An 18,810-nucleotide genomic window follows, 5' to 3' on the forward strand; every position below is an offset into this window, starting at 1 on the left:
GAGAAAGCTGCATCGATTTGCAGGTGAGTCCTCAGAATTATTCTAGATTATCATATTACTGCTGAGACTATATAAAATACGTGTCTAAAACAGCCCCCAAGACGACTTAAAGATCATTTGTAATGCTTTTGGCTTAGATTTCAAAGGTTTTGCTGGGTTTGCGTGAAGAATTTCAATAAATATGTATTGCCTGTATTAGCTTAAGTGGTTAGAAACCCACAGTGATGGGAATGGATTGTGATCCTTTGGTTAACAGGGATGGAATACAAGGGTATTATAGGCTTAGTGTTTCCATTGTCAGGAGCATACGCCTATTAGGCTGCTTTTCACAATCAGATATGGTCTTTTCCCTAAGCCAACGTACGTGTTACAAATAGGGAATTCCTATTTGGGGGTATATCTAAGTGCATTTCAGCAGATACATTCAAAACTTCTGCACAGCCGCCAGTTTTCTGAAGTTATTCACAAATAAAATAGTAGAATTAAGTAATTTAAATGTGGTCACAATGAAAATAATTTCTGTATGGTATATTTACTCTGCGGTCAGACTTCAGCGTGGTCTGCAGAGATATTCTGCAATGGAAATGAATATTTGAGTGTTTTCTGTTCAACCTGCCTTGTAAAGCAGCAGATTGCCTGGATCCAAGTTTTTGTCCTCATTTAAAACGTAATCTGTTACCTTTTCCTCAGCTATCTTTGGTGCCTTGCTTTTCTCCCATATATGATGCTGCCTTATTATCGTATAAAAATTGGCTTACTTTCTGATAAACAGTGCTTCATGGTGATTAAAAGGAATTTTATATTATAGGTGTGTAAAAACAAAAATCCTGAAAACATCATGGAAATGAGAGTTCGTGTATCACAAAAGTGTTCTTTGACAGTTGAAGACTCATAGTTTTCCAAGGAGTTTTCATTTTGATGAAGAAATGAGCCATAAAGCTGTATTTTCAGACCAATATCTGTATTTTAGAAATTATACAGGAATACTCTCCTTTTTCAGGGCCCACAGTAAAGTTGAGTCAAGCAGCACTGTGCTCTATTTTGTAGAAGTTACATTTCAGGGGCTGTTTAATTTCTTTGTGATTAATTTTCTTTGTGCATTTGAAATCCTAATCCGTGTCTTTTGAGGCAGGATCTTAAAATTATTGAAGTGATAAATTTTGCTTTGAAACATCTGTTTAGCTAGTTCATCTGCCAAGAGAACTGAGCTGAAGAGTTATCATTTATCACTGTAGTTACTACTGAAGAAAAAATGCTAGCAAGAAGTGCCATAGATACACTTTTAGGCAAAGGATCCAAGATTCACTTTAGCAGGTCATTATGCGTATCGTACTGTTATTCGGTTTTCTGAGCCAACAGGGTATAAATATCCAGGAAGGAAAATAGAAGGTCAAATGGAAACCTCTCGCATCAAAGGAGGCGATCCAGCATCTTCCATCTTTCATTCTGTAAAGCTCTGATGAGGAAAACGCACTATTTTTAATAATACAAACAAACCAACCAAAAAAAGTCTCTGAATTCACTGGGGCTCAAAATAGTAAAAATGGGAGTTGGGAAGTGGGTGGATTGAGGGCCCAGGGGTGAGAGGAGTGAATGACTCTGAATCCTTATGCTGAATTTTCATGGGAAGGGTTTGTTTTAAGCTATACGTCTTTGTTACAGCTGTTAATGTGAGAATGTGCCATGTTGAAATGTTTGTGTTGTTTTTTTTTTTCTGCAGATAATACTTATTTATCCAAGGAAGCTCAAAATGTTTAGACAGTCACATAATTATAACTGCAGTGGAAAGAGCTGATTTTCTAAATTTAGTGATGATATTTAATTTATAATTCTCTCCTCTTTTTTGGGGCAAGAAAAGCTCGCTCTCCTGCTCAAGTTTTCAAATTGGTGAATGTGCAGCAGTGGAAGTAATTTGTAGACATGGGGACTATACATGAATTTTATGTAGTGTTCTCCTACCCAACTAAAAGACTGTGTGACTCTGAGACTGGGCAATGGAGCCTTGCCCAGTTTGTGAACAGCATCCAACTGGAGGGGTGGCTGGTAGACCTGGTGCTGCTGTCCAGAGGGACCTGGACCCGCTGGAGATACGGCCCAGCAGGAACCTGGTGAAGCTCAACGGAGACTTGCCAAGTCTTGCGCCTTGGGAGGAATCCTGTAGTTGGAGGAACGCCACTGCATGTTTAAATCTGCTTTAGGATCTAACTTTTGAAGTAAAACCTACAGGAAGGTCGGTGGTATTGAGCTGGAAGGTCCGTTGTTGTCTGGGTGGAACCTTCTATGTCCCCCAGCCAGCTCCTTGTCTTTCTTGATGTCTTTTGGAGTGGGTGGTCTGGCAGTCCAGTGGCATGAAGATGAACATAAATGTTGAAAAGTCCATGAGTGCCGTAGGTTGGCGATGCTGTCAGTGCTTATGATTGCTCTTTCTGGCTTTCTTCTTAATAGATTCATGCAGTTTGGACAATTTGCCCCCTTTGGCACAGTTTTGTCCTTTATGGGTGCATCACATAGCTAGTCAAAAATAAGACATAGTATAGCAATTAACACCTTGGAAGCAGGTCTAAAATAGATGGAGTGTGCTCTTTTCTGAATTTTCAGACAATATGAGCATTGTGAAGGTTGTGCAGTTATCTTGTGTCTTTATGAGAAGATAGTTTGGTGGTATATGGTGAGGCTTCCATAGCTGGGAGGGCTCTGGCACCTCATCAGATCTCGCAAAATCTGTGGCGTAAATGTTGTTTTAAGCAGCAGTGAATAACACGGATTATTTTCCTTAAGGTTTTCAAGAACCTCGCTACAGAAGTTGCAGTATTATTAGTTCACAATAAATATCACACTTGATCAGAAAACCTATTTTTGTGCTATTGCTATTTATATTTAGGTGGCATTTGAGAGAAAAATCCCGATGTAATTATTTAGTGAAGCCATCAGAACAAAATAAGATGACCTTGGTTGTGTGATCTAATGACACATTTTTCTCAAAAGATGCAGCAGCTCCACCTCAGGGAGATTCCTGTATTTTAGGTAAGTAGCACAGTTTTTGGAGAAGGCGGGGAAGCTACTGACCTCAATATATATGAGAAACTATTTCATTACGGGGAGGTTTTAAAATAAAAGTGATCTTAATCTTAGTCCTCTAAATCGCGAGGGGTTTGGAGATTTTTAAGGTTACAGGACTCAATAAATCTGCACGGACTTTTCCTGCATTAATCTGTGTTTCTTTAATAATCTTGCAATATTTCATTGTCTTGGGTGTTCTTATGTTAGTAATGTGAACTTAGCATGAAGGTATAGAACAGAGCTAAAGTGTTAGACTGAATACTATACCTACTTCTCATTATTTAATGGATATTTTGGAGAAGATGATTTCTGTCTGTAACAGTTCAAATTTCTTTAAGGCTCAGGAGTGCTGATAGAAAGACATTTTTATTTACTCATGAGATGCTGCCAATAATTTTTATATACTATGAACAGTGATTTTTTTTTTTTTTTTTTCCTGATTTTCTCACATTTGTAAGTGGCATCTTCAGTTCACTAGAGGCTGCAAATGTACCCTCTGGTGTATATTGTATTTTTTTCCACTTGAACTTGCTTGCCCGTCCTGCCAGCCGCTCTCAATGGTATGAGCTCCCCTCCCTGACCCGCAATCAGTGCGTTTGCAAAGCCCTTGTTTCTTCTGCAGAATCACAATTAAGTGTGAAGAACCATTTGTTGCACAGCACACATCTGTAGGATGCTCTTAATAAAATATTTGTGAAGATGAAAATCAAATTAAATAATAATTTCAGCAAATTGTGCTGCCTGCAGGGGCTTTTTCAGCCATCAAGGACTGAGCAAGACATCTTGGAGGCAGAGTGATTTTCATTTTTTGTCTTTTAAGCATGAATTGAGTGGAAAGGAGCAGGAATTTGGCTGTCACAAGGCATCCTGTCACCCTGCAGATGTCTGGAGAAGAGGTGTATGTTTGGGGACAGAAGGTTTGTCATGTCACTTCAAGGGGGGAGGGAAGAACGAAGTGGCCATCAGCCCGTGTTTCAGGAAAGCTTTGTTGGCTTGTGAAAGAACTTGAGCTGTACTTTCTAGTGCAAACACTATGAGCTGAACAGATACCAGGAGCCACAGCCCTCATTTTTTCAAATACAATAACTGTAGCACTTGCTTTATTACTTAGCTTTGTATCCAATTAATTAGGAAGTGGTTAAGTTCTTGCAAATCAGAGCCTAAGGCTGTTTTCATTGACAGTTGGGGTGCTCAGTGACTATACTGGTTTTCCATGTAGAAATTTTTTAAAAAGTTTATTAATATTCCAGTAATAAAATTTGTATTTTCATTTAGAAGAAAAAATTGGAGGCCATCCAATGTTAGAAGAAGTTATGGAAGAAGAATTATCTCTGTGCTTCTTGATGCAGAAAGGCTTTGGCCTTAAGCTTTCTGCCTGAAGTGCACAGCTTTGGGGCAGATTAATTATACGAGGCAAATGGACTTTTCTCAGTTTGTCCGTATATTTTGAATTATAGTTGAGAATGTAACTACTCTTTCTAATTAACAGAGTTTAAGGTTTCTAGTCTTCACTTGATATACATGATATCCAGATGCTCCTAATGAGCAGGGACATTATATTTTTAAGAGTTCCTTGCTTATGGTTCCCTCTACCTCTCATCCTATAGATGAGAAATACGGAGTGGTTTTGGTGTTTATTTTCATAGAATCATTGAGGTTGGAAAAGACCTTTAATGTCATTGGGTCCTACCATAAACACTGCCAAGTCCACCATTAAACCACGCCCCTGAGAACCTCATCTCTATGTCTTACCTGAAAGAAGAGACTGACACTCTAAATACATTGCTTCCAAATACATCTTTAAAAGGTGGTTAAAATGCTGTAAATTTACATTTATTGGTCAGTTAGGTCTTGTGTACCTGCTCATGAACATTGGGACAAAAGCATTGGTCTGTAACAGCTTTTCAGAATTACTAGGAAAATAAGTTCTAGTATTTATTATTTTGCTAGCATCTTGAATATTCTTAAAGCCTCAGTGTAAAATGTGATTTTAGGTGATGTTTCATTGGTTGGATGCTGCAATCCTGCATTTAGTGACAACGAGCAGAATAATGGAAACGCCATCAGGGTGCTTATTGTGAAGATAAATCCACATTTTCCCCAAACTGCTCTTAGAACAGAATTGCTTTACGTCTGCTGAGAGCAGATGTGCAACACCAGCTTCCTCCGCAGGGGATTTGACGTGGAAATTAGGGGATTTTGTTTAGTGCACCAATGTCGGGTAGTTCAACAAGCTGCTCCTTCAGTAACTCTTTGGATTTGTAAAAGAACTGAGTGTCTGTCAGTGTCTTAGCTCTGTATCAAATATAAGTACAAAAATGTAGTGATTTTTTTTAAATAGAAAAAAAGGCGATCTTCCAGTGTTTCAGCAGCTTCAGGTCAATATTATGAAAGCAGTGGCGTGTTTGGTGACGAACAAAACAAACAAACAAAAGATTGGAAACCTTCAGTGTTGTTTTGAGCTATTTCCTGTATTCGAGTAACAGAAATACATGGAACTGGAAGGGTTGTTTCTGGGAAAACTGTTCCTTTGCAGGGCCGGAGGTTTAGTGAGCGGCTGGGTAGGTGGATCGGGGCAGGACAAGGTTTTCAGGGGGTGTTTGGGAAGGGTTGAGCCCAGGAGGAGTGGACAGGAGCTGAGAAATAACAGCAGGTGGCTCAGTGGGGCAATAGAGAAGAGTGGCTGTGGTAATTTTTTTCTATTTTTTCTATATATATATATTTTTTAACCTCCTTTTGATGTTCTTTTAACGCACTTCTCAGACTGTTTCGCTTTCACTCCGTGTATCAGACATTTTACCATTCTTATTATTGTGTCTCTGTGTAGGTCAGGTTTGCGTGCAGTCCCAAACTGTGACCCAAAGCACAAGGGAGATGGTTAACTGGCTTGTTGGGGTGTGTGAGTGTTATTATTATTATTTTTTAAAAAAAACCTTTCTTTTTCTCCATATGAATTCTTACCATTTGCTCAGAGCATCTCCAAGCTGAGGCTCAATCTGCTTTCTCAGTATTGTGCGAGATGTGCTTCTACTTTTACGTCCACCCCAGAGACACACGAGGCGGCTGAGCTGGTAATTGTGGAGAGGAGTCCCCACCACCAGCTGTAATTTGAGGAGGTGACAAATCATTGAAGGAGTGACAAATCATCTTTTATAGCTCGTCCAGAGCCTGGCTTTGCAATATGAATGTCATTGCCTGGAGGAACTAACATGAATCCATCAGTTTGTAGGGCTGTAAAATTGCGATGGGGGTGATGGATGGGAGGCGAGTTCGACACATGGAAAGGACGTAGCTGGTGATAGTTTGGGCAGCTCTATGTGTGGTGTCAGTGATCAGATATCATCGTTTCACCAGAGATCATCATTTTCCTTGGTAGATTTTACCCCAGTTCTCTGTATTCTTTGTTTCAGAATCATTTATCTGAAATGCTGTTCAGCTGTCATGTCATTTGAAGGTGATATCCAGCATCATTTTTAAACATATACCAATTTACAACTCAATTTAAAACTTAACCGTGCAAGTAGTGGTGCAAAGAAAAAGTTGTGCAAAGCTTTATCCTGTTTTCTAAGCTTAATGTCAATAATTTTCTTTAAAGTTTTCTGTATGTATCATGCAGCTTATGCTAAAGAGTGAGTGTGTCCTTTAGGACAGGGAAAATTATATTCAACATTTCATTGTGATATACAACAGTCCGTTATTTTCTTATCGTTACCTCCCCTCCTTCAAACAATTTCTTGGTCCCATTGCAAGGAGGTTTTGCTAATCAGATGCCCGTTCATTAATTCAAGAGCATTTTAAAGCCAATTAAATAACACAACAAAACAGTTAATTGCAGCGCACTGGAGGTATATTGTAATTTGTGGGAGAAGGGAGAGAAGGATTTAAGTCATTTGTTTGAATATGGCCCAGGTTGGTCACCTGCTAACTTTGGCTTGTAAATCCAGTTTATACCAAATGAGATATTCTGCTGAGTGAAGAATTCTCTTCAAAGGAGGAATCTCTGTACATTTATACTTGGGGGGGGCCCTTGTGGCCAGGAAGCCAATGGTACCTGGGGTGGGTTAGAAGGGGGTGGTCAGTAGGTCAGAGAGGTTCTCCTGCCCCTCTGCTCTGCCCTGGGGAGACCACACCTGGAATCTTGTGTCCAGTTGTGGCCCCTCAGTACCAGCAGGACAGGGAACTGCTGGAGAGAGTCCAGCGCAGCCACCAAGATGCTGCAGGGAGTGGAGCATCTCCCGTGTGAGGAAAGGCTGAGGGAGCTGGGGCTCTGGAGCTGGACAAGAGGACACTGAGGGGTGACTCATTCATGGGGATCAATATGGAAAGGGGGAGTGTCAGGAGGATGGAGCCAGGCTCTTCTGGGTGACAACCAGTGACAGGACAAGGGGCAGTGGGTACAAACTGGAACACAGGAGGTTCCACTTAAATTTGAGAAGAAACTTTTCTTTTTTTTTCCTTTGAAATTTCTTAGAATCCTACATTAAAAAGCGGAATTTTAAGTCTTAACTTCCAGAAATGAGTCATATTATTAAAAGCAGATTTCTGAGTCTTGACTCCTAGAAATGAGTCATATTATTATAAGCAGCTGCCCTCCAGAGATGTTGAAGTACTTTTATCCAAAGTACTTTTTTATATCACATTCTATTTTCTTTTTCCATCTTAATGGGTTTTGTTTTTATTTCCTTTTAAAACAGAGTTGAATGATTTGTGTCCAGTGACCTGAACTTGGAAAATGTTCTCCAAGCTCCACATACTGCATTTTCTTCTTTAAGATTATGTGGTCATCACTTATAACTTTGAACAGTATGCAGGTGTTTTAACTGGAAGTTCAAGCATTTATTAATAAATTATGTCTTCCTGCCCTGTCCATTACTCCCTCATATTTCTAATTCAATGAAAAAGGTTAATTTTGGGCAGAGTGCCCAAGGGGAGCAGCTGCCTGTGCTCCGAGTGTCACACGTGTCCCAGGGAGGACTTATTTCCAAAGGGATGAAAGTAATTCGCTTTTCTGTTTTAAATCTTCCAATATATTTCAATTTCTCCAAATCCAGGGCAAGCTTAAAGTTCACGAAAGCTTCAGACTTTGACAGATGCTCCAAGGGCTTAGTTCAGCCCAACGCTGTTTTCTTGTGTTTTCTTGCATTTTCCCAGCCCAACACTGATCTGAAATGAAGGAAAATTCACTGTGTTCCTACAGAGGTGGTTTCAGTGGTGCAGGGTTCTTGCTGCCTTTAACCTCCCCAACTGCTGCAGAGCGCAGAGCTTGTTACTAATGTCATTTTTCTATCTGGTGGCTTTTCCAGCCTACATCAGCGGTTTTCTCTTGGGGTTAACTTCTTTTTTATTTTCCAGTTGTTGTTCCTCTTTTATGATACTATTAATAATTCTTTTTTTCAGACTTGAGCAAAGATGAATCTTCTCCCCCTTCCAAGAAACCTTAATCTTCTGTTATGCCATAAAAAGTTGCAGATAGCTTATTCAGGAGGGATTTGTATTTTCTCAGGGCAGAAGAACAGCGTGTGTTAACGCTTTCAGCGCTTTTCGTGGTGATGCTGATTCTGTAGTCAGGGCGGTCATCTGCCCTCCCGCAGCGATTTTTTGGAGGAGTGTGGGGAGAGCCCCAGGGGTGCGGGCACTGGGCATCGCAGGGGTGCGGGCACTGGGCATCGCAGGGATTCGGGCACTGGGCATCCCGGGGGTGCGGGCACTCAGCATCCCGGGGTGCGGGCACTGGTCATCGCAGGGATGCAGGCACTCAGCATCCCGGGGTGCGGGCACTCAGCATCCCGGGGTGCGGGCACTCAGCATCCCGGGGTGCGGGCACTCAGCATCCCGGGGTGCGGGCACTCAGCATCCCGGGGGTGCGGGCACTTGTCATCGCAGGGATTCGGGCACTCAGCATCCCAGGGGTGCGGGCACTGGGCATCGCAGGGATTCGGGCACTCAGCAACCCGGGGGTGCGGGCACTGGTCATTGCAGGGATGCGGGCACTCAGCATCCCGGGGGTGCGGGCACTGGTCATTGCAGGGATGCGGGCACTCAGCATCCCGGGGGTGCGGGCACTGGTCATTGCACGGATGCGGGCACTCAGCATCCCGGGGGTGCGGGCACTGGTCATTGCACGGATGCGGGCACTCAGCATCCCGGGGGTGCGGGCACTGGTCATTGCAGGGATGCGGGCACTCAGCATCCCAGGGGTGCGGGCACTTGTCATTGCAGGGATGCAGACACTCAGCATCCCAGGGTGCAGGCACTGGTCATCGCAGGGATGCGGGCACTCAGCATCACGGGGATGCTGCCCATGGTTTCGTTGGGCAGGCTCAAGTGCCTGCACCCCCGAGACTCAACGTGGGTTCTGAGAGATGTTGATACCAGAAATTTAGTTCTATAGAGTAAATCTATCTGCTAACTTAGAGACTGTCACAGGAAAGGAGAAATACCGAACACTAGTGACAGATGCTACGATATATATTTGATGCAGGCTGAGCTATTGCTTTAGTTGTTAGTGCAGGGGAGCTGGAGGAGCAGCGAGCTGCCGTCTGTCTCCAAGGCAGCAGTGTCTTTCAGATAAATAATTGGAGTATCAGGCTTTTGATGAATGCTCAGCAAGCAACTAAATATAAAAACAGATGTTACCCTTGAATCTCTGTGCACGTTTCCGCACTGCTATTAAGATACGACACCAGTCACAAAGCAGGTGTTACATGGGATTATCTGGGGCATCAGTTCAACATCTGGCACATTTTGCTTCATTAGTTTTGTAATTGTTTCTTACGCATTTAATTTGCCGGGTAGCCTGGCTGGTCAATGGGAGCTGCTTTGGGTTGGAAGCTGCAGGTTTTCACAAATAGCATCCAGTCATCTATTAATATTTAGTTACACTTTGGTTTAGTGGCTGTTTCACTGTGGCTGCTGTCAGTCTCAGGAAAATATTTGGTGATGTGAAGGATAAATGTTTTGGTGTAACTTACAATAGTTAGAGTTTTACTGCTTCTTTGTCAATAATTGGGGATTATATGTATACACTTTCCTAAGTGGAAGCTGCAGAGGGAAAAGGGCTGCAAAGAGGATGGAGTTTGGCTGTTCTGACGCTGATGCTTCTGCAAGCCCTTGGGATGTACAGAGGGACCATGGTCCTCTGCTCGCCTTGTGTGCTGAGTGCCTGCGTTTGGAGATCAAAAACTCCTGTTGCTTCAGCTTTAAAAATAATCCCCAAAGCTGCATTATCATCTTGCTCTCTTGTATTTTGAAAGATTCTGGTTCATGGTGTTGTGAATGTTTGGGTACAGCTGGCTCAGAGTGAAGTGGTGGGTACAGCCCAGTAGATGCATGGGGTGACCTGACCTCCCAACACCAGACAAGGTGTTTAATTTACTATTAACTTCAATGTTGATAGTGTCCTTTTCAATCTTCAGCTTTGAAAAAATACTTTTATCACAGTGGGACATGGGGCTCTTGGCCACCAAGCCCTGAGGACCTTGTCGTGGTGGGGTCAGAGAAGCAGAAGGAGGATCAGGAGGGAGCTCGTACATTATGTGTTATGGCCAAGACTAATGCTGATATTGAGAGCAGTGTCTGAGTTCCCTGTGTCTTGATGCACCATGAAATCCACCTTTTAACTTGGGAGCTTGAGCATCACTTTTGCTGCAGAGACACAGTTTGGGTTTGAATTGCTGCAGTGCAAAGCTGTGTTAGACACTGGCTGTACCAGTGAGGTTTGCCAGCCCTGCTGGGCTGAACGGCGCTAAGCCAGAACGCTGCTGCCTTCCTTTCTGTATTTATTACACATTCTTGATGTGTTACGAGTGAATCCTCAACCATCCAGATGTCATGTTCTCCTATTCCGCTTTCTCTGAATGTCTAGACAGGGCACACACTTGTGCTTTTGTTTTTTCCCTTCCTCCCCTTCTCTCCTCCAAAATGAAACACTTCTCTGCTGAAACACAAGTATTTCATCTGGCCACTATGCAGTATATAATTCTTCTGTATGTATTTTCCATCGTATATAATTAGCTTTCATTTTCAAGAAGCAATTTTAAATATTTATAGAGATCTATTACAAGGGAGCATCTGTATGATGATGCGTTTTCTGCAGCTGAAGAATAAAAGGACCACTGGGACGGAACTAAAGGCGACTTCTCAGGTTAATTGTAAGATTTTATTGGTGTTTCACTCTGCTGCTCGAGGGTTTCTCCTGCGAATCAATTGCATGTCGCCTAATTTATGTATGAGCTCTGGTCGAAAGGCATCACAGATTGATTTGCTGACAATGCACAGGGAAAGGTGACTCTAATTTGTGACTGGAGCCTCCAGCACAGGCCTGTTGGGAGAGGGGGGGTGCTGCAAACTTGCAAAAAATGTCAATGCAAATTTTTGCGTTTGCTTGGAAGGTTCTCCATATGTATTGAGTAAAACATAATTAATTTGGGGTATGGCTCACAGTTGTTTAGAAGATATTAATGAGATTTGAAAATCAATTGAAGTGTTTTTCCGGAAATGTTTGTTCCTGTAAGATTTTATAAGGAAGACCTGAAACTTATTTTGTTGGCCAATGCTGAATTGTTTCAGTGCCCTGAAAATACTGGTCTGCTAAGTCTCTATTCCTTCCCCATGTTTCTGTGTAAATGAATTCAGTCCTTTGGCAAACTTGCAGGTAAAATAGTAAATAATTCAAAATAGAGCCTTGCTGCAGAGATCTTTATCTAAAATGAGACCAAGAAGGATGGACAATGAATATTTATGCGGTGAGAAACATATTTGGATATGAAATAGGAATGTTAAATGGCTGTGGCATAGACCTAGTGATACACAGCATGTGCTTTTACAATAATCCAGTGGTTTTTCTTTCATTTTCACCATGATAATGTTCTGTACTTTAATCTCAACTCCATCTTTCATGGCTCCATCCTCCCCTTGGTCTGATGGGCAACTCTTAACGCTGGGGCTGGTGTGAGCATCCCCGGGGACCGTGACCAGGGTTTGAGCTCGTCCTAACCACAGATTTGCCCAGGCTTTTCACTTTACACTTGTAACTCATGAGCTGGATGTAGTTTCTTCTGTGCCGAGGATCTGCCTCTAAACTTCAAAGTGTCTTTCAGGATTTGGCCTCTGATCTGGAACTTCCAGTGATTCGGGGTAGAAAAGGGATTGACAGGGCAAGGCGAGGTTACCAGTGAGAGCCCAGGCAATTTATAAACCTCCTCTGCCAAAAATAAGATAGACCTCTTCTCCCACGCTGTCTTTGAATAGATCAGCTCCTCTTTGTATGCTCGAAAAGCTGAGGTTATTCATATTTTCATCAAAACACTCATACGATGCTCTCCCATGCTGAGGAATGGGGGCCATGGGAGGGCTGGCTCCTCACCGATGATTAGCTTTGCTATATATAAAATATGACTGGCTTATGGTACCGCTAATGCGATATGAAATGTTCTATTAACTGTTTCATAAATTCTGCGATCAGCAGTAGTTAAGCTTGCTTTCTGGAAGTTGTTTTACTAATGACTAAGAGCAGGGTGTAGTTCTTAATTTCTCTGCGCGCAGCCCCACGTTGCAGAAACCACCGCTGCAATTAGACATGTTTGTCAAAGGAAATGGTGAAAGTGGTCATACAAAAAAGGGAATAAGTCCAAGGCCAACTGCACGGCAGAAGTAAGAAAACAGCAATAAACTGAAAAAGAGTTTGTTCTTCCTGTACAAAACTCATACAACAAATATACACGTTAGAGGACTATTCGATGAGCCTGCAGAAGTGTTGGAATTTAAATACTGCAGACAAATAATTCAGCTCTTCCTTTAGCTCAAGAAATATCCTTTAGCTCAAGAAGTACTTTTACAGCCGCTTTTGGGCTTTGCATGGAAGAAGTTGGGCAAGAATCCTATCTGTGAATGGAGCCACGTTCCAGGGTGACACTGAGCACGGACAGTGGGTAAGATGAGGCGGTGACACAGGGACATGTACAGGTGGAGTGATGGTGGCATCGAGCTCCAGGCTTTGCTGTTCTGGTTTCCAGTTCTTGCCTTTTCCACTGCTGCTGAGGCTGTTGGGCAGTGGAATTTGGGCTCAGACCTGGCATTTCAGGTCAAGGTTGTTCCTACAGCGAGGAGCCCACTCACTAGAGCTGCAGGTTGCTCTTTGGGGACAGGACTGTGCATTGCAGCTAAAACACAAGGGTGTCTCTCCCTGGGACCAAAAAAGAGAAGAACCAACTTCTCCTGAATGTTCTGGTTTCTGAAAAGACTTCTGGTTTTGCAGGGTTGATGTTGTACTGCTCCTTTACAGCTGCACCTTCACGAGATGACCGCGAGCAGTTGGGCTTAGGTGTCACTGAAAGAAATCGTCCTTCAGGGGTGCGTCTGTGAGTGCTGAAGGTAGGTGACGGAACGTATGGAAGAGCATTGGCTTGGCTCTCCACCCTGGCAGAAGAACATATGGAAGAGTGGTGGCAGAGGATGCTCAGCGCATTGGGCTCCTGTCCCACCTGGGGATGAGCAACCAAACCCACCGGGCGTCAGCACCATGTGGTGACAGGGGTGCAGGGACGGGGACATGGGCTGTGACACAGGAAGGACAAATGCATGTTCAGATGAAGTTAGGAGACCAAGAGGAGCCGGGGGTTTCACCGCTTAACTCTGTTTCCAGGAAAAATACCTCAACAATTAAATGTCAGTACTGGAAATTGTTGCAAAGTTGTGTAGGGAGTGATGTGACTTGGGGATAATTTGGATGGGGAAAGGCTGAGGTTGTGTGAGAAGATGCTTTTGTACTGCTGAAATATATAGTGAGAGATGTGGTTAGTGTTGGAAGAGGAGGTGAGAGAATATGGAGGGACTAATGGCTTGTGGTGGGGCAAACGAACCTTCAGGAATAGATGTATAGAAATGGAGCACAGTGTGATGGGAGCAGCTGAGGGACCTGGGGGTTCAGCTGGAGAACAGGAGCTGAGGGGAGACCTTCTGATCTCTGAACTGCCTGAAAGGAGCTTGGAGCCAGGGGGGTCGGGCTCTGCTCCCCAGGAACAAGCGCCAGGAGCAGAGGAAACGGCCTCAAGTTGCCCAGGGGAGGTTGAGGTTGGATGTGGGAACAATTTCTTCCCCAAAGGGCTGTGGGGCATTGGAACAGGCTGCCCAGGGCAGTGCTGGAGTCACCATCCCTGGAGGGTTGGACAGATGGAGATGAGGTTCTCAGGGACATGGGTCAGTGCCAGGGGTGGGTTAATAGTTGGACTTGATGATCTTGAGGGTCTTCCAACCAAAATGATTCTCTGATTCTCCATGTGACCTGTCAAATCAGGCTTTTTCCCATGGCGGTGTAATGTGCCTTATAGATTTCAGCAGACCCTGGAGATGTTGTGCTGGGGTTTTGACCCGTCTCAAGGAGACAATGCTTTCTCAGAAGCACATTAGGCAAAGACGTATGTGATGAAACAGATGCTTTCAGAGCAGCTATTAATTGGAAAAGCTCTACACTGAGGAATGCAGGTGTGTGGCCTTCACAGCAGCCTGGATATTATTGTGTATTGTGTCTATTAATGGCTTGGCTTGCGTGGGAAGTTTTCTATTAATGGCATTCAAAGCAATCTTGGCTAATTAGGGAAGCATTGTGGAGAGGGCGGCATGCAGATGCAGGGCGGTTGCAAAGTCTGAAGCCGGAGTCATCGGCTGCACCCTGCAAGTTGGAGGAATACTTTGCATCCATAGGAGAACTTAGGGAAGGACCTGCCTGATCCTTCCCATAACATGATGCATAAAATAGATGAATCTGTAAGACAGTAAACTGGTTGTACTTCTGTAGTTTGGGTGTCTGAGGCCTTATCCAGAGCATCAGTGCTCTGGGAAGGATCTGGGGCTGAGAGAGCCCAGAAGAGAATAATGAGAATTACTGGGGTTTAGAGGTGATCTGTTTGGAGAGGCTGCAAGAATTGCTGCAGTTAATGAGTTTACAGAAGAGAAGATTAAAGGGAGATGCGTGTCTCCAAGTACAGGGAGCTCGAATGGGAATAGTTTGTAATCTGTCTCTCCAGGCGGGGGGAGAAGGAGCAGTGAGCTGACTCTAAATTAAAAAGAAAATAAAAGGACTGGAATACAGAGCCAAGGGATGCTGAAGAACTGGAGGTTTGGATGCACACTTCACACTAACGTGCCAAAGATGGGGTGGGTGTAGTTGGTCCAGCCTATGGGGAGGGAATGGCTTTGGTGACTTGCCAAGGACCTTTTTCAAAGAAGATGCTTCTTGCTCTGCTGTATTATCCAGCATTTTACAGCTATATTGGTTGTATATAGAATTAATCCTCTTGTGGTTGTGTAAACACCTAAATAACACATGACTCCAATTAATTACACTGAAAACACAGGACTTTACACTTTAGATAGGCATTATTTTATCTTCGTCTTTCACAGTTAAAGCCTCAATTCATGACAGAACAGGTATGAATCTTTTAAAAGAGAATTATTAGGGGATTTTTGAAATTAACATAAGTATCTGGGGTGGGGTGTTTTTTGTTTGGTTGTATTTTGTTTTGTTAATAACAGAAGGAGCTACAGGAATGTTGTTTAAATTTTCAGGAATGTTTAGACGCTTTTCTTTACATGAGTTAAGAAAGTTGTGAAATAGCATCTGCGGTGCATTGACTTTGGAACTATAACTCCTGGCTATAGCAGTCTGGGCTGGACAGACAGACACCCACCATCCCACCTGAAAATAATGCTAAATCTACAAATAGTGTCAGTCATTGCATCTTCAGGTACGGGGGCTGCTTTATAAATGATAATTAGCTTGCTGGGTTCACCCTGATGAATTGTATTTCATTGACTCTAGCCAATGTGGACTGGCGTGCCTTAGCTCAGTTTAAATCACTGTTGGTCTCGGTTTTAAGTGGAGGTGCATTGTGACTATTTCAGAAATGCACTTGCCAAGACTATTGTTTCCTGCAAAAGCTGGTCAGAAAACTGCAAAAAACTGGCAAAAAGAGTTATTTAAAAAGTCTTTGAGCGTATATTTGTATATGAGACAGAAAATGTGTTTATCACCCTAACAGTTTTTATTGTAGCATGGAAATACAGTTTTGAATTCGAACATAATTCTCCTCTCTCTCTGAAGTTGTAGTTAATTTTTTGTGTGTGCTCTTTTCCTAATCTTGAATTTTGGTGATATGAGAAGTGACTATTCCAAGTCTGGCCAGTGGAGTTTTAGGTATGTCCCAAAATCTTCACAACCTTTGTGTTCCTTCTTTTAAAGAAAATCAATATCTCCTTTTCTCTTCTTCATCCCCAGAACTCTGGGGCTGCAGATAAGCTATATATGTAAAACACGAGTGGGAAATATACACTTTTCCAAAATTAAGGCTGCAGTCAAAGATCACTATGTTCCTGGTTTTAAACACATCTAAACCAATCCTCTTTTTAGTACCATTTATCACATAGAATATCTTCATAGCTGCTTTGAACCTAATCCTGGTGAGTAATAATACCAAAAACCCCACGCAAAGAGAATAAACCAGATCCCGGTTGTATCCCACGCTGTTGTCTCCTGGTCGTGGGTGCATTTGTAGAATCCAATTGATTTGTAAAATTCCTCATGGTTTTTAATGTGGCAAATGTCACTTTGTGATGGTGACATGTCAGCCCCGCTGTCACCGCTGTCATTTAATCCTGTTCAGAGCAGACCTGCTAATGCAGCGCTTAATCTGCTGCTGACAACCTGTGATTTATATTCGCTCACTGAAATGGATTTGAACTCGGCTTAGCCGTGGTAGGCTGGGTTTTGAGACTTGCTTGTGATGCTGAGAAAGACAGACAGGACCAGCTATGTTGGGTCAGTGCAATTTTAATATTACTATTACAAAAGTGGTAATTTTTGTCTGTATTGAGGAATGTATCATTAAGCATAAGTTCTTTTGACCAGGTAATATATTTTCCCTATAAATCCTTATTAAGCTGTACATAGTCCATGCGTTTGCCATGCAGATCACTGGTGGGCTTCTCTGGGAAAGTGGCCTCTGGCACATCAGAAATGGTCATTTCTCAACGCTGTTGTCCCTTTTTGTCACACGTGTGCTCTGTGCTGCATTTGCTGACCGCTTACATGAAACCAAAAGCAAATGTAATAATTCGTCTACCTGAATTAGAGACCAAGTGACTAAGCAAGTTGGACAGTCTATCCAGCTTGATTATTCTAAATGGGAATTCATTTTATTCAGTCCACTGGTACTTTGCCTCACTTAATTTCTTACGTGTAAGTGATTATTCTAATTTGTATTTTTTAAATCTTATTATTTCCCTCTCCTTTAAATGATCTTTATTGCTGTAGAACACACGAGGGATTGTTGTCAGATACCATTTTGTGAGTGGTTACATGAAATTATACACGATTTTAAAGATTAGATATTTATCCCTGAAGTTCTCTTGCTATTTCTGAAGAGGTGGGAAACAAAACTTGTGTTGATATGTACAAAAACCCAACAGCGAGTTTCCTGTAGACAGTCCCATAAAAAACTACATTTTGATGATGGAATTTAACTCTTCCTCTCGGGGCGTTTCCCAAGCAGAGAGGTCCCTGCTGGACCCTACCTGGAAATTTGCTTTGGACTTAATGTATAACTGCAAGTAATAAACCATTAGTCAATTTTTACCCTGAACAAGAGGAATACTGAAAAGCTCTTTCCAACTGATGCCATTTATTCTGGTTTCTTGAAGTCTCGTGTCTTGGATTCATCTTCATGCAAGTTCCCACTTTCCCCCTGTTCCTTTGGGACGGAAAGGAGTGCTGCTTTTTCTAGTTATTTTATAAAAACCGTAATTCGAATGAATAATTTTCTTGAACATGCCGCAGTAATGCATCTTCCCCACCTTATGACATAATGGTGCAATAAAGTCCTGCCCAAAAATGAAGCTTTTCAGCAGGATTTGGGGGTTTATGGGTGGAAAGTAGGAAGAGAATAAATGCAAAAAGGCAGAGCAAGGGGAGAGGGAGGGTGGCTTTACCCTTTACCCTTCCCTTTTTGGAGTTTGTTTCTATTTTATTATCTTAACTGTCAATATTTTAGGGTATGCGCTTGCTTTTAGCACGGCCAACATCCCAGATGCCAACACGTTTTTCAACCTTCAGTGACAAAGCCTTCATGCCTCTCGTTTTTAATTATGTTTTCTGAATCGATAGCGCTCATCCTATAGAAAATTCCCTTTTTCAGCACTAAAAATCTGGGGTGTGACCTGGGGGGGAAAATAAACCCCAAACCCAAGAGTCTCTCCACCATCCTGTGTGTTCGATGGGATGTTTTGCTGTTTTATTCCTCCTTGGAAAAGCTCGCCCAGCTGTAGCAATGCCACGCAGCATGAGAGAGGTTTTATTAGCGTGTTTTCTGAAGAATAAAACCCAGGTTTTCTTCTTAAGCTGTCAGGTCAGATGAGGATTCAGTTCTGCAGCCAAACCAGAAATTAAGCGTATGGACTAATGTTGTAATCCCTGTTTTCTTATGTTGTGGAGAGGTGGGTGGCTTCACGCCGACCCCTCTTGCATTTGGATTTGCAGGGCTCTGCCTCCTTGGCAGGATTTGAATCAGCTGTGCAATTTTACAGGGATTTTGTTGTGGTTTTGTCATGGCATCAAGTTCTCTGTTGGACACAGAAGCATTTACCTATCACAATGCACACTTCTAAAACTGCGCTTGTAGCAGGAATCTCTGGCCCCTTTTTAAGCTTTCAGATAATCAGAACTAGCTAAGAATCCTTCCCTACAGAAAATATTATTCC

At 42.6% G+C, this 18,810-nt stretch overlaps 1 protein-coding gene across 4 annotated transcripts in view; it reads left to right on the top strand.

Moving 5' to 3' along the window:
* The window catches only part of PTPRE (protein tyrosine phosphatase receptor type E), a 98,597-nt gene that overhangs the window by 39,460 nt on the left and 40,327 nt on the right, over nt 1-18,810 (top strand). The window contains exon 1 of one of the 4 annotated variants that reach the window (XM_082053255.1): nt 12,931-12,989. The exons of the other annotated variants lie outside the window; for them this stretch is intronic. Within the exon in view, the coding sequence (XP_081909381.1) occupies nt 12,949-12,989 (41 nt within the window). The 5' untranslated portion in view covers nt 12,931-12,948. Of the gene's footprint in view, nt 1-12,930; nt 12,990-18,810 lie in introns of those variants that run through there. 4 annotated transcript variants of the gene reach the window in all.

The sequence above is a fragment of the Streptopelia decaocto genome (assembly GCF_964273445.1).
Source record: "Streptopelia decaocto genome assembly, chromosome: 5".
NCBI classification, from domain to species: domain Eukaryota; kingdom Metazoa; phylum Chordata; class Aves; order Columbiformes; family Columbidae; genus Streptopelia; species Streptopelia decaocto.